Below are 14317 nucleotides of genomic sequence, written 5' to 3' on the forward strand. Positions count from 1 at the left end.
TATGCGCCAACAACTACCAAAAAAAAAAAAAAAAAAAACAACAGACCCAGTCCACCATCAGACTATTCACATTGCTACTGGAGCACTCTGAATATCTCCTGTCCAGAGTCTATTACATCGAAGCAACCGAACCATCCTTGTTAATTGTCATTACAATACACCTTTAAAGTCAAAATCCCTTCCAAACCACCCCATGTGGTCATCTGTTTTTTTTAACCACGTTGGTATAACCTCTATAACAGTCACAACTGTAAACCATCCTTCAAATTAAACCTTCAAATTAGCAATAGCATTGATAGTTCGAATAATTAATTTATCTGCTTCTCTCTCGATATTAGCTTCATAATTTCCTTCAGAATTTTTCAAATTAGCAATAGAATTGATAGTTTGAATAATTAATTTATCTGCTTTTACCATAGTGATTTTGTAAAGCTTCAGAAAGTTAAGAGAGCTCCTGCAGGATGTTGATCATTAGTGCTAAATGGTTAAGAAATTCCAAAGTTGATTTAATAATCTGAAATAGTTAAACTTCTGATTCAAAATGTTTGCACAAAGCGGGATAATTCCTCCAACCCACAATTGCTGTCTGCAAGCTACAAGCTGCTTATCGTGGCCCAAACACATGGCCGATCTTCATAGTTTCCGCATCAAGTTCTTTAGCAATCATCCTTAATTCGTGCTAGTTTTTGGAGATTGGTGATACATTTTTTTTTAAATTATTGCCTGTATGCCATTATATTTTGAAACATTTTCTACACAGTGTTTCAAAGTTTCAAAATCTGCCAAAATTTCATCTTCGTAAAGTTTATAGTTGCATCTTAGTTGCCTCACCCCCCCATCTACTTTGCTACTGTCACTAGTTCTTTGAAACAGTGCAAAATGTCGGAACCACACAGATATTCTGCTACTGTGACCGTCTACTGTGACAGGAGAAATTTACTGGAAAGCATGGATCACTCACTTCTCTGAAAAACATATGCCCAAAAACATATTGACTAGCGTGACTTCTCGATATGTGACTGCATAGGTTTTACGGACACCACTGACATGGAATGGTAATCCCTTTCACCTTTAATTTACACTTTCTAATTAACTAAATTGCCTAAAGGCCAGAGGTGAGAACAATGCATACACAGTTGTCTCTCCTAATCCGCTCGTTACATGGAAATTTTCTTCGTTCAGCGGAAACTATTTTAAAAGTAATTACCAAGGGGAATCAAAAAAATTCGCTATAAAGAAGTTCGTTAAACGTCGGACTGTAATTAAATCAAAAAGGAAGCAATTTTAAAATACATAACCGATCGATTGCGCCATTAAAATGCTGGGAATGGGGCCCCCCCTCGCCCCACCATTGTTCTAGCTCTGGATACTCAATAATTGCATTCAGGATTTTATTTGTAAAATAAATGATCATCTCAACAGTGGGCTCACAAATTTTCAAAAAAAAAAAAAAATAACAGTGGGCTCTCACGAGCCCATGCGAGCTGACTATAGCTCACCACTGGATATAACTAATTTAACATTGTGATCGTTATGTTATAGCGTGACTTGATAGCATATACAGTGGATTCCGGCTATTTGGGCCACTGGTTAATCGAGGCAGCCGTTTATTTGGGGCAAATCTTAAAAAACAGAAACCAATTGAGAAAATAGCCAGGGTTTACTTCGCTTAATTGGGACAGCATGCCGTTTAATCGGGGCAAGACACCGCAGTACTTGGAGATTACCCTACAATTGTCTCCGACGGTACTATGTGGTACCGTCGAAATTCTGGAGGTTACAACCATAAAACAATAAAAAATATTAGCAGTCACCTGTTTATTGGGCTTTTCTGTTAGTGAAATCTATCATAAATGGACAGTAAACGTGATCTTACTGAATTTGCAATAACACCAACAGCTGGAATTCTGTGGATTATTATGGTGAAATGTGTTTACACTTCCATGAAATCTTCAATCATATAAAAAAATTAATTTTCAGATCTCTTCATTCCTATTTTTAAAGCTTTGTAACTCATTACTCCGTTCACTTGCGCATTTTGTGTTACTTGCAATTTGTGTGTGCCGTGAGACAATAACAAAGAGCCGTGTTCTTTGTTATTGATTGCTTATCTTTTTACTGTTTTAAATTTTACCCCCCCAACCCACAAATGTCAACTAGTTCGTATGTACATATTACAGTATGTATTAATTATTCCGATTATCACGTATATTCTTCCGATTTTCACGTATCATTTAATTTTTTAATTGGTAGGGTAATAAAGGATAAATTTGTGCCTAATATATCTTTGCTTTTATAGCCTGTGGATAATATTCCTCCTATTTTCGCTAATTAGAATCACTGTTTAATAGAATTAAAATTCAATTCACAAACATGATCACAATGACCGGCGCTTACTGCACATCGTATAGTGAACGGTACTTTACTATGGTGACTCCATCGTGACGTGATTTGATTGTACAGTGAACCAATTGTAAAGGGGTGGTACATTGTATTTTTAACTATTTACGTGAAACTTTGGTTAATTGGGGCAGCCGCTTAATCGGGCCAAAATGCACTAGTCACAATGTGTCCCAAAAAACCGAAATGGACTGTATCTCGAACTTGAGAGCATAAGATCTAACGCAATAACTAGATGGTGTAATACGTACCACTGCATTAGCTTAGTGTAGTATTGTCAATTAAATTTATTAATCTTATTAATTTTCATTGTTAATCAATTAAATAGTATTAAATGGAAATCATGCCCCAGACTAGAGCAGCAAAGCAACAAGCACAAAGTAGTGGGAGTACTGTGGCTCAGGGAGAACTGAGGGAGTGATTCTCCAATGCATCACAGCCAAAAAAAAATGTGCAACTTGTGAAATGTTTGCAGACTTTCTGGAACAGGACATGATATAGCCAAGGAAGTTGTCTTTGTGTGTGCTTGCTGCAGAGATTAGGTGCTAACTCAGAGTTCTGATGGGTATATATGAGTTTGAAGATTAGGGTAGATGACCTTGAAGGAATTAAAATGGGGGCCCCATCAAGCTCTCAGCTGCCCAATTCAACACCAAGGTTCACTCTTGTGCATCAGGCAACACAGTGGCAATCTTCAGGGCAGAAAGTTCTTGTCCCACAGGAGCTATTGTTAGTGACTGTATTGTCAGTGAGATGGGAAATACAGGGGTGTCTCAAAAATATTGGTACAAACATTTAGGGGAGGTAGGTAACATCTAAAGGAATGTGAATTGCATAGGAACCCATAACCGGAAACGTCACCGTAAGTCGGTACATGGTGCTGTTCATCAGTTCGCGAGAGGGAAAATTTCTGGTTTACTCATTCAAGCAGTAGTCGCCGCATGAAGAGCATGCATCAATATACAAACTGTGAGCTGGCAGACATGCACCTAGTGTGTGGATTAGCAGAGGGCCCACACGGTGTGCGCCCCCCATGCGGCACAACATCGCTTCGCAATAAATGTGTGGGCAGGTATGGTCGGTGACTGCTTAGTCGGCCCATACCTGTTACCATCCTGCATGAACTCCGCTAAATATTGGATCTTTCTTGAACAAGTTCTACCAGGGTTACTTGACGATGTTCCAGCAAATGTAAGACGCAACATTTGGTTTCAACATGACGGGGCGCCTGCTTATTATGGAAGATGTGTTCGTGACCATTTGAACAGGCGTTTTGGGCGTCAATGGATTGGCCTTGGTGGACCCGTTGCCTGTGCTTCTTAACATGTATGTATGTGTACTCTGTCTATGGTGGTTCCCAGACTAATGTCCATTTCTAGTGTCACTGTGATGAAATACAGAAACTCTGTAAAACGGGCCTGACGTAACTACTGACTAAAATAATTCAAAAATTCCTGACATTTTGTCAGAGGAAATCCAACACTTCAAAAAAAAAAAAAAATTGAAAGCACAAAACAGCACAGACATACAATATTCACTTATATACATATATACAAAGTTCCCTCCTCAAGTTATTCATTACTCTTAATATATTTACAATATAACATCAGATGTTCCTTCCAGTTAGCAGTGTAGGAGAGTAGATCAACTCAAGCTATTTCTTCTATTCCAATCTTGGGATCTGTATTTGTACATCTTATAGAACTGTGGCAGGTTTAGACTGCAAAATTTTTATTTTTACATACTCCAGGAACCATGTTTCTAGCAGTGTAGGAGACGTGTGAGTCGTACAATCATTCTATCCATATGTGTGCTTGTTAACAGGAGAGTGTTTCTACAGGGATGGGATACACTTAAATAGAAAGGGTGTAAGGATATTTGCTGATGTTTTCCAGGCAGTGTTGGGGGGTCAGAAATCTGCTAGCTTGGGGGAAGTCACAGACAAATAGATTAACAGTAGCCATAGGAAAAGATGAAAGTTATTCTTGCGCTGCTTCAATTAGAATGAGCTTCAGCGTGGAAAGCAAGGTGCTGGGGATTTCCAGAACTGCTGGGAGTCATTGTTGAACAAGTAAATACATGGGTTGTGTTAGCATAACTAAGAGTTGGGTTTTATTGGCGCATTAGCGACTAAACATAACTAAGAGTAAGAACAGGTGCATATATACTTGCATGTACACCAATTCTAAAAGAATAGTTAATACATTTGATGAGTTTGAAGTGCTCGTAAAGACCTCAAAGGCCGATATTCTTGGGATATCAGGGATGTCGTGTCACTCAAATATAAGGAATGCAGAATTGGATTTTGGTGGGGGGTTCAATGTGTACAGAAAGGATAGATAGGATAGGAATGGAGGAAGGGGTTATGCTGTTAGTTAAAGAAATACACAAAATCTAAGGAAGTGCATCCAGTTGACATGGGTGGACAGTGTAATATTGAGTCATTTTGTTGTGACATAAGCACTGGGAAAGCAATATTAAGAGTAAGAGTGTGTTATAGGCCTAATGACTTTGATGGGTACAATGGACAACTGTACAGAGAAATAGTGGGTCAGTAAATCTGATTGTCTTATAATGAGGGACTTCAACTTCCAAGATATTGACTGGAACTTGTGGGTTGGTCACTCGCACACTAGCAAGGCTTTTGTGGATTTATTGGATGATTGTTTTCTACAGCAGCATGTTCGAGAGGCAACCAGAGAGAGTAATACTCTTGATCTGATTATCAGCAGTGATTCTTAAAGCATTAATCATCTGCAGATAAACAAACCACTAGTGGGCAGTGATCGAAAAATATAACTACCATCAGGGGGAAATGGAAGGGTTTTGTCTTTCATAAAGGTGACTACAGTGGTCTGAGACAGTTTTTAAATTATGTACAGTAGGATCAACTGAGGATATTACCAACAGTAAATTGTAAAGGGGAAGCATTCAAGTAACTAATCTTGGAAGTTACAAGGCTTTTTTTTCCAACTAAGAAATACTGTTCAAGGTTTAGGCCTAAATGGATGTCAGATAAACTAATGAGACTTGTGGCAGAGAAGAAAAATGCATGGGATATGTATAAATTATCAGGTGACACAGAACATTATGGTCCATATAAGCTAGTCTTAATCAAATCACAAAGGAGGTTTGGCAAGCAAAGGCAGATTATGAGAAATCTTTGGCAAAGGATGTAAAGAGTAACAGCAAGGACTTCTTTACTTATGTAAACTCTAGAAGAAAGTGGATGAATCAGATTGTTCCACTTGATGTCGATTGTTCAGTTGTTGATGATCCTGCGATCCTGGCAAGGAAGCTGACAAACTGAATGAGTATTTTGCATCTACATTCACACATCAGGAATTCTGTAGGGAAGTGGAGGCCAGAAGCTTATTAAACTCTAGCAGGAGTTAATAATTTTGTAAAAACTAATAGCAAAGTGGAGCAGAAATTGTTAAAGCTGAACTTAAGAAAAGCACCAGGGGTGGATGGGATCTCTACAGTTATATAAAAGGATGCAGAAAAGTAAGCAGGCCCTTAGCCATGATCAGGAGAGGACAAATGTGTCCGCATTTGCCCTCTGTGATGTGCAAATGTGTCCTCAGTTCACTAAGGGGATCATAGGGTGATAAGTGTAATTACAGATCTGTTAGTTTAACTTCTGTTCCGAGGAAAATAATGGAGTCACTGGTTAAAGAAGCACTGCAGTTATAGTTCAGACACAGCATGGGTTGTTAAGGGAAGTCTTGTCTGACCAATTTGATTAGATACTGTGATGTGGTCACAAAGGAACTGGATGCAGAAAATAATTTTGTTATCACATGCTTGGATTTTAGGAAATCTTTGGATACTGTTGAACTTGGAAGACTACTGTAGAAATTGGAGCAATATGGCGTTAAGGGCAAGTTGCTACAATGGATAAAAGGATGGTTGAGTGGTGAGAAGACAGAGTGGTAATTAATGGACACTGCACCACTAATAACATTAGTTATTAGTGGTGCCCCCCCCCCCCCCCCCCCAATGGGTCCGTGTTGGGCACATTGTTGTTTTCTGTATTTATCAATGATATTGATTAAGGTATATTGGGCTTAATGTCCAAGTTTGCAGATGATACGAAGGTTGGCAAGGTTGTTAATGACAGCATGCTACTTTAACAGAATCTTGAAAGGGTTGAGCAGATTGGCTGTGAGGTGGCAACTGAAGTTTAACATTGACATGTGTAAAGTACTGCATATGGGTAGCAGTAACCCCAGAGTAATGTATCAGTTGTGTTGTACTACACTCAGGGTGTTTGAGAATGAAAAAGATCCGGAGGTAATTGTGCAGTCAGATATGAAGTTTTCTAAGCAGTGCAGACAGTCTGCAAGAATAGCTCATGGTGTCATGTCAATGATAGACAGAATTTTTCTAGCAGGGATGAGGAGATGATTATCCCCTTGTATGAGGCAGTGGTCAGGCCACACCTTGAGTACTGCATAAAAGTCTGGAGGCCTCATTTTAAGAAGATTGTAGAGCTGCTGGAATGAGTACAGAGAAGGGCAACGAGATTGGTGAATGGAACAAAGGGTTGCTGTTACGAAGAAAGGCTTAAGTTCTGCAAATTGTTGTATCTGGAAACTAGTCACCTTCGAGGTGATCTGATTGAGGTGTGTAAGTCCTTGAATGGTTTGAACAAGCTCAATGCTGATCGGATTCTTTCTCTTACTCAGATTACTCACCTGAGTGGACATAAATTCAAATTGAGGAAAGGCAGTTGTAGAATAGATGTGGAAATTTGCCTTTAGCCAGTGGGTGGTGGATTGTGGAATAAACTTCCATCTTTTTTTTTTTTTTTTTTTTTGTTTTGGCTGATGCCATATAAGCTTACTTTCTTGCATCATATGCCTGTACTAATGCTCAAGGAGATTAAAAGTGTGGGTAATCTTTGAGAGAGAGAGAGAGAGAGTGATCTTGATCAGAAATCCCTAAATTGAAGATGAGTATGGGCGCAATAAACTTTTTTTTTTTGTGAGATGTAAGACAAGACTAAGTTATAGAAGGATGGAATATTAAATCTTTGCAGTTGATTTCCAGTCAGTGAAAGAAAGCGGTAGAAATAACCGAACCTTAGGGAATACTAGCATTAGTGGGGAAGTTAGAAGACAGAAATCCAAGTACCATCACCCACAGAGAGTGGTCAGAGTGAAAACTAGATACCCAACTGCGAAACAAAGTTGGCAATGCATAATATGGGAGCTTGTTTAGGAAAGTTATTGGCAAACATCATCAAAAGCCTTAGAAACATCAAGAACAACTTCTTGAGTTTCACCAGAATTTTCCATTGAATTTGCTCATAGATTGGTTGTCCATAAGCTATTATATCACCAGTGGACTAACATTGATAGAATCTATATTGGAAATTTTTTATCATATGGAAGGTTTTGAGATAGTCTAAGAGTTGGCAGTTAATAGATTTCTTCATTACTTTAGAAAGAGTAGAAGTAAGTACAATGGGATGATAATTGGAGGAGGGATTTGTCACTCTTTTTAGGAACTGGCTGGATATGAGTGAATATCCAAGCAGAAGGAAAAACACCTTTGGAATAAGAAAGTGAAAAATGGTGGCACAGAACCAGAGTAAGTTTAAGAGCACAGTTTTTGAGAGTGGCTCCACAAGATAGAATACAAGATAGAACTGCACTATATGAGCCATCAGGACCCGGAGCTTTCTTAGCATCAAGAGTATTTCTTCCTCTTGTTGCCTCTTTAACATGCTGTTGTAGAAAAATGTCATCCAGTAAATCCACAGAAGCCTTGCTGTAGCTGATACCAAGATTAAACAATCCCATGGGGATTTTTCTCTTCCCACAGGTGTTGATTATGAAATTGATATCATCCCTTATAAATTATCCTTCATTTGTAAAGAGAAAAGATTAAATGAAGTGAGGTTTAGTATGTACTCCTGTAGCTGACTGGTCAAATGCAAGGGTATTGCAGTTTATGTACTTTTCAGTTGATTGTGGCTGTAGCCCACAAGCCTGCCAAATATGGTGCTATTCTGTTTTGTATTCTATCTTGTAAATCCTCCTGGCTGCATTGGAATATAAAAAAATTTATTTTTATATGAAAAGTGAATCTTTTATCAGTGATGTGGTGTGAATATGTGAAAGACAATTTTGTTGTTTATAGGCTTAAATTAGTGAAACTAATGGTTTAATTCATTGTTCCACATGAATCTTTCACTTGCCATTATCTTATCTAACTTATAACTCATCTTATCTAATTGTATTTTTTTCTCTCACCGGTTTCTTTGTATTGTGCTTCATAATCAATACTTTAAAAAATGTTTAGAGTATTTTTTAATTCTGATGTTTTGCTTTTTTTAGAATTCCTAGAATATAATGGAGAGAATCATTTACTGGAGCACATGGACATTAAGTATCTTATATGCCTTGTGGTGTTTCTGTTGTTCTGCATCACGTAAGGAATTTCCTTATAATTAAAACAAATTTGTTTCTTAATTGAACCAAATATATATCTGTAACAGTTATGTAATTGTGATTTTACTTTACTCTTAATGAATATGTTTTTATATACAGAATTTAAACAAGTTTGGTAATGTATGCAGTGTATTACAATTCAAATGCATTAGGAAATAGCAAAAATTCTTGATTTATAACAAGAAAACAAGCAAAAAAATAACTTTTATTTGTGACCTGAGAACATTTTGTTTTTGTGCAGCTGCCGTATTGCCCATCCATTCCTGTTTAATATATATGAAAAAAAACAAGAAAGAAAAATTAATTTCCGGATTTCTTTTGGTTTGATTTTTCATGAAATTTGGACATGCGTGAAAAATCTTTCTAAAAGAGCCATATATAAAATTTCATAAAAATTCATCCACTGGTAGTCAAGTTATTATGTGCTGACAAATGGGCAAAGAAATGATTGCAAGATTGAAATCTTGGCAATTATTTGATATAAATTATAAATAGTTGCTGCCAGTTCAATTTCATTTAAATTTGGGTTAGCTTGACGTATATTTTATTGACATGGCATGGCTCTTTCTAAAAGAGCCAAATGTAAAATTTCATGAAAATCCATCCATTGAAAGCAAGTTATTACATGTAAAAGGTGGACAAAAAAAAAGTATAATTGCCTTATTTCTATTGGTTCAATTTCAGTTAAATTCAGGATGGCTCAACAAATCTTTCTAAAAGAGCTAAATGTAAAATTTCCTAAAAATCCACGAAATCTTACATTTAGTCAATGTAAAACGTAAATTTTACACCAACTGTGGTTTTCATGAAATGAAAATTCATTAACTGGAAGAATTAAAAAAAAAAATAATTGCTGGATTTTTATTGGTCTGATTTTAATGAAATTTAGGATGGATCAACAGATCCACTCTTCTTCTTCTAAGGATTTATTCTGTTATTACAATGGTTCTCCTCAACCTGACATCAAAAAGTCATTCCTTTATTCTTTTTTTCCATTTTCTTCTATCTTCCCAATCTCCACCCACCAGCCCTCTTCTATTCATAGCTGCTCTCACACCCTCTATCCATGTCCTTTTTGGTGTTCCTCTCTTTTTCCTTCTCCTTGGCTCCTCTGGCAATCTGTCGTCCTCCATTCTCTTCAAATGGCCAAACCACTCCAATCTTTTCTCCTCTATTTTATCAATGATGGTTTTTTTGGACATTCATTGTATTCCTTATCATGTCATTTCTAGCTTTTTCAGTCCTAGACTTTCTTGCCGATCTTTGCCAGAAATCCATCTCAACAGCCAATAGTTTATTTTTTTTGTCTTTCATTTAAGGTCCATCCATATAATAAAACACTTTGTAATATCGCATTATATATTTGATCTTTAGTTTTGTTAATAATATTTATATTCCACAGTACAAAATTGAGCATTCTTATGACCTTTCTACCTTCGCCCAGTTTTCTCTCAATTTCCTGCACGCAGATGATCCATCAGCCTGAATAATTGCACTAAAGTATTTAATTGCTAAGGGCCTTCATAGCCGAGTGGTCAGAAGCAAGAGTGCAGTAGCATATGCTCTTTGAGTAGACTGGGGTTCACGCTCCTGACTGCTAAATACTGTCAATTTGCTAATCCGCATTGGACTAGCTTGGTAGATTATGGTCCATTTCCCTGAAACATTGAGGAAGCTTCCATCCTGCAGTGGATTGATAATGGCTGCAGTTTACAGTTTTACCTTTATTTAATATGCTGTACAGTTTTACCTGTATTCCATCTAAATCCAGATCATCCTCACTTTTATTCATGTACTCTGTCTTATTAAAATTTACTGTCAGTCCCCATGTTTTATATTCTTCTAGTAGCTTTCTCCCAATCATCATTGTCCTGTGCTACCAAAACTTGGTCTTCTGCAAACAGTAGATTGCAAAGGTTTGTAAAAATTTTGACTAAGGGGAATACCCACTGAAATGCACTTCTGTGACCACTGTCTTAGAACAACTTCCAGGTATAGCTTAAACAAGTGTTTCTCAAACATTTTTAGTCACAGAACACTTTTCATCTCACAATATATTTATGGAACACTTTATATATATCGCATATATAATGAAATGTTTGCTAATATTTTATTACGTACTATGCACTGTGCATCAGGAGTGTCTTTATTTCCAACACATGTAAAGCCGAAATTCAAATAATTGTCATCATATTTTCATTTTGGTCTTTTATTAGTTGGTTCCTGTTTTTTCACTTCGGATTTTTGGGGAACAAAAGGCTGCAATTATCCATTCTCACTTTAAAATGTGACAGTATTGTGTTTGTTTTCATCGACCACAGTTGCAATACTAGAAGTACTTGCTTCAAAGTTCCGTTTTTCAACTACAAATCCATGGTCATTTATTTTAATAATAATATTTCAAAATACAGTACTGATAATTATCAAAAAAAAAATTACACAATGAAGTTTAGTTATGATATTGGTTCGCTTCCCCCTCTCCTTCAACTCGTGTACTCTAGGCTAAATCGCATATGAATGGCATATTAGATAACTACATTGCTACTTTTTCGTAGATGTCATTATCTCTTCGCATACTTTTCTATGCAAAAGCCCACTAAAATAAAGTGTTTCTGGGTCTATTTGATTATTAGTCTGTGCCAGTATATTAATAACTGAAAAATATGATGTTAAAAATTATAATGATACAAAAGTGATGTACGCTACAAATATGCAAAATTTATTTATTTCATTTTATTTTTTTTTATTATTAATTACGATTTTTCATGGAACACAGTTTGAGAAATGCTGGCTTAAACAAAATAGGTGACAAACAGCATCCTTGAAGTAGTCCTTTTGAAGTCTTAAATTTTCTTGATAATTTTGAACCAATTTTAATACAGCATGTATTAGACTTAGCCAAGTGGTCAGGAGTGCAAGTGCAGTAGCACGTGCCCTTTGAGTGGACCAGGGTTCAAGCCTGCGACTGCTAAATATGATTAACATTTATATTGATTGATTTATTGTAAACTCCACTGACTTGGTGGTCGTGCCGGAGTATAAACAAGAACATTATTATTCTTCTAAATTATCAATCAATGGCTGGCGTGTAGACATTTTTTCCATAGCCTTCCACAGAAGGTTTCTTGGCACATTGTCATATGCTTTCTATAAGTCTATGAACAGCATACCTACATCTTGGTTTGTAGCCAGACATTTTTCCAGAATTTGCTTAACAACTTTTCCAGTCGAAAAGCCACACTGTTCCTCAGAAATTATAACCTCTTGTTCCAGTTTTGATCGCTTTCCCAAATAGTTTAGCAATGGAGCTCATAACACAAATTCCTCTATAGTTGGAGCATCTTTTTCTGTCACCTTTCTTAAAAATTGATTAATGTTTCCGATTGTCATCTCATCTGGTATTTCGTCGTCATCACAATTCGTTGAACAGTCGAGTTAGTAGATTTATAACTTTTTGACCTCCATATTTAAGCAGCTCCATGTTAATTCCACCTGGACCTGGTGTTTTCCATTTTTTGCCATTTTTATTTTGTTCCACTTCCTTAATTTGGATGTTCAATCCTCTTTTCATGACAGCTGTCTCTGTTTCAGCTTCTCTAAATTCCTCTCTTCCTTCAAACAATAGCTGTTCATAATAATTGACCCATTCCTCCAGATCTATCATTTCCAGTATAGCATTTTGCTTATGATGTTTCCTTAAACTCTTCAATACTCTCCACGCCTTTGCAGATCTTGTACATCCTAGTTTGCTGTTCATCTCGACATATGCTCTTTTCCAGGACTTGTTCTTCACCTTGATGACTTCCGCTTTCACTTTCTTATTTTTTTCTTTATATATTTTTCTGTGAACTTCACTTTTTGAGCTCATCTATCTGTGGTATGCTTCCTTTTTTTCCTTTATTAATTCCTATTTTCAGCCAACCATTTTGTTTCATCTTTTTAGATTTTCCTATTGCCTCTCCAGCAATTTTCTTCACTGTTTCCTTTAGGTATTTGTATATGTCTTTTGCACTCTCCCCGTAGGTTTCATCTAATTCTTTCATCTGATGCAATCTAATCTTCATTGATACAAACCCCTAGCGCTCTTATCTTTTCGTGAATCCACATTGAATCCTTCGGTTTCCTCTCAAAGTCTTTCTTCCTTTTTTTGGCACACCCATGGGAATAACAACATAGTCTTTACCAAGAAGCGATCAGAACCACAATTTGCTCCTCTCTGGGCCCTAACATCAGAGACAAAAATTGGTTGTGCTTTGTTGTTTAGTGATCGCATAATCAATTATTGATTTTAGTCCCTTTGTTTCTTGGAACCATATGAACTTATGAATATCTCTGCGTTGGAAGAAGGTGTTTCTAATCCTCAGCTTATATTGAGAGCAACATTCCCTGTAATTTTTTTTACAGCTGCACTGACCTGCCACTGCTGAGCAGAAAATTTTTACATGACCTGACGTCTGTGTGGCACTTTAAAAGTATTCTGTAATATACATAATAAGAATATTTACTATGAAAATTGAAAAACTTCATATTTTGTATTTTATTTTTTAATTGAATGGTACAGTAAAAATCAGCACAACAAAGAAAATTATTTCACATTTCAAGAACTTTTTCTCATCTGTCCTTGTTAGAAATCCATTGACTATAAACATTATCTCGTTAATTTCGTACCCAGATAAAAGATGTCTTAATCATCACCAGATCAACCAAATGTTCAACTTCCAGTCTGTTTCTAGATTTACATTTGATGGAATTCATGACACTGAATCTACGTTCGCATTCAGCACTAGAAGCTTGAAATGTTCCACAGATGTCAGCAAGACTGACGGTTCTTCATTTCTGAGCATGTAATTCAACATATCAGTGAACAACTTAATTGAACCACTCTTAACCTTCTAAGAAACGATGAATTTCAAATCACAGTGCTGATACGATATCAATGTGGCAATGCTTTCGTTTATTTTAATAGTAGCTGAGTATTTTTTTATTAGTTGTTTAAAATTCTCTTCTCAAAATTCAAAATTGGTTGTGTTTGCCGTAGCAATTGGGTCAAAAGCTTGCCATTATCTCAACTAATCATCAGGAAATGTATTGTCCAAGCGATTACACCCATGTTTATTGAATAAAATAATAGGCGCAGTATCGATGTCAGAACTTATAGATGAAAGCAAATCATTTACTTTGTCACCACTCCAATAAACAGTATGGCCAAGATACTGTGACCTTATTGTGTTAATTTTTGCTTTTGCATACTGCAGTGCTTCAATTGTATTCAAACAACTTTTCTGAAGAAATTTACAGAGATGTGCCAGATCATCTAAAACATCGTTAAAAACAGTTAACACTACTCAGTATTGTAGATTGGTCAAAATCTTCAGGCAGTAGTTACTAGTTGAATCGTTGCATTTATTATCTTGCTCTTTGCAATACTGGATTAAAATTTCATAATTTCCCATTAA

The 14317-nt window shown here is 36.3% G+C and overlaps 1 protein-coding gene across 1 annotated transcript in view; it reads left to right on the forward strand.

Moving 5' to 3' along the window:
- rasp (protein-cysteine N-palmitoyltransferase Rasp) overlaps positions 1 to 14317 on the forward strand; it is a 372659-nt gene that overhangs the window by 22740 nt on the left and 335602 nt on the right. The window contains exon 2 of the mRNA XM_090380322.1: positions 8748 to 8841. Coding sequence (XP_090236448.1) covers positions 8763 to 8841 — 79 coding nt within the window. The 5' untranslated portion in view covers positions 8748 to 8762. The remainder of the gene's footprint in view (positions 1 to 8747; positions 8842 to 14317) is intronic.

Source organism: Mastigoproctus giganteus, chromosome 8 (assembly GCF_048544385.1).
Source record: "Mastigoproctus giganteus isolate SK-2022 chromosome 8, ASM4854438v1, whole genome shotgun sequence".
Taxonomy (NCBI): Eukaryota; Metazoa; Arthropoda; class Arachnida; order Uropygi; family Thelyphonidae; genus Mastigoproctus; species Mastigoproctus giganteus.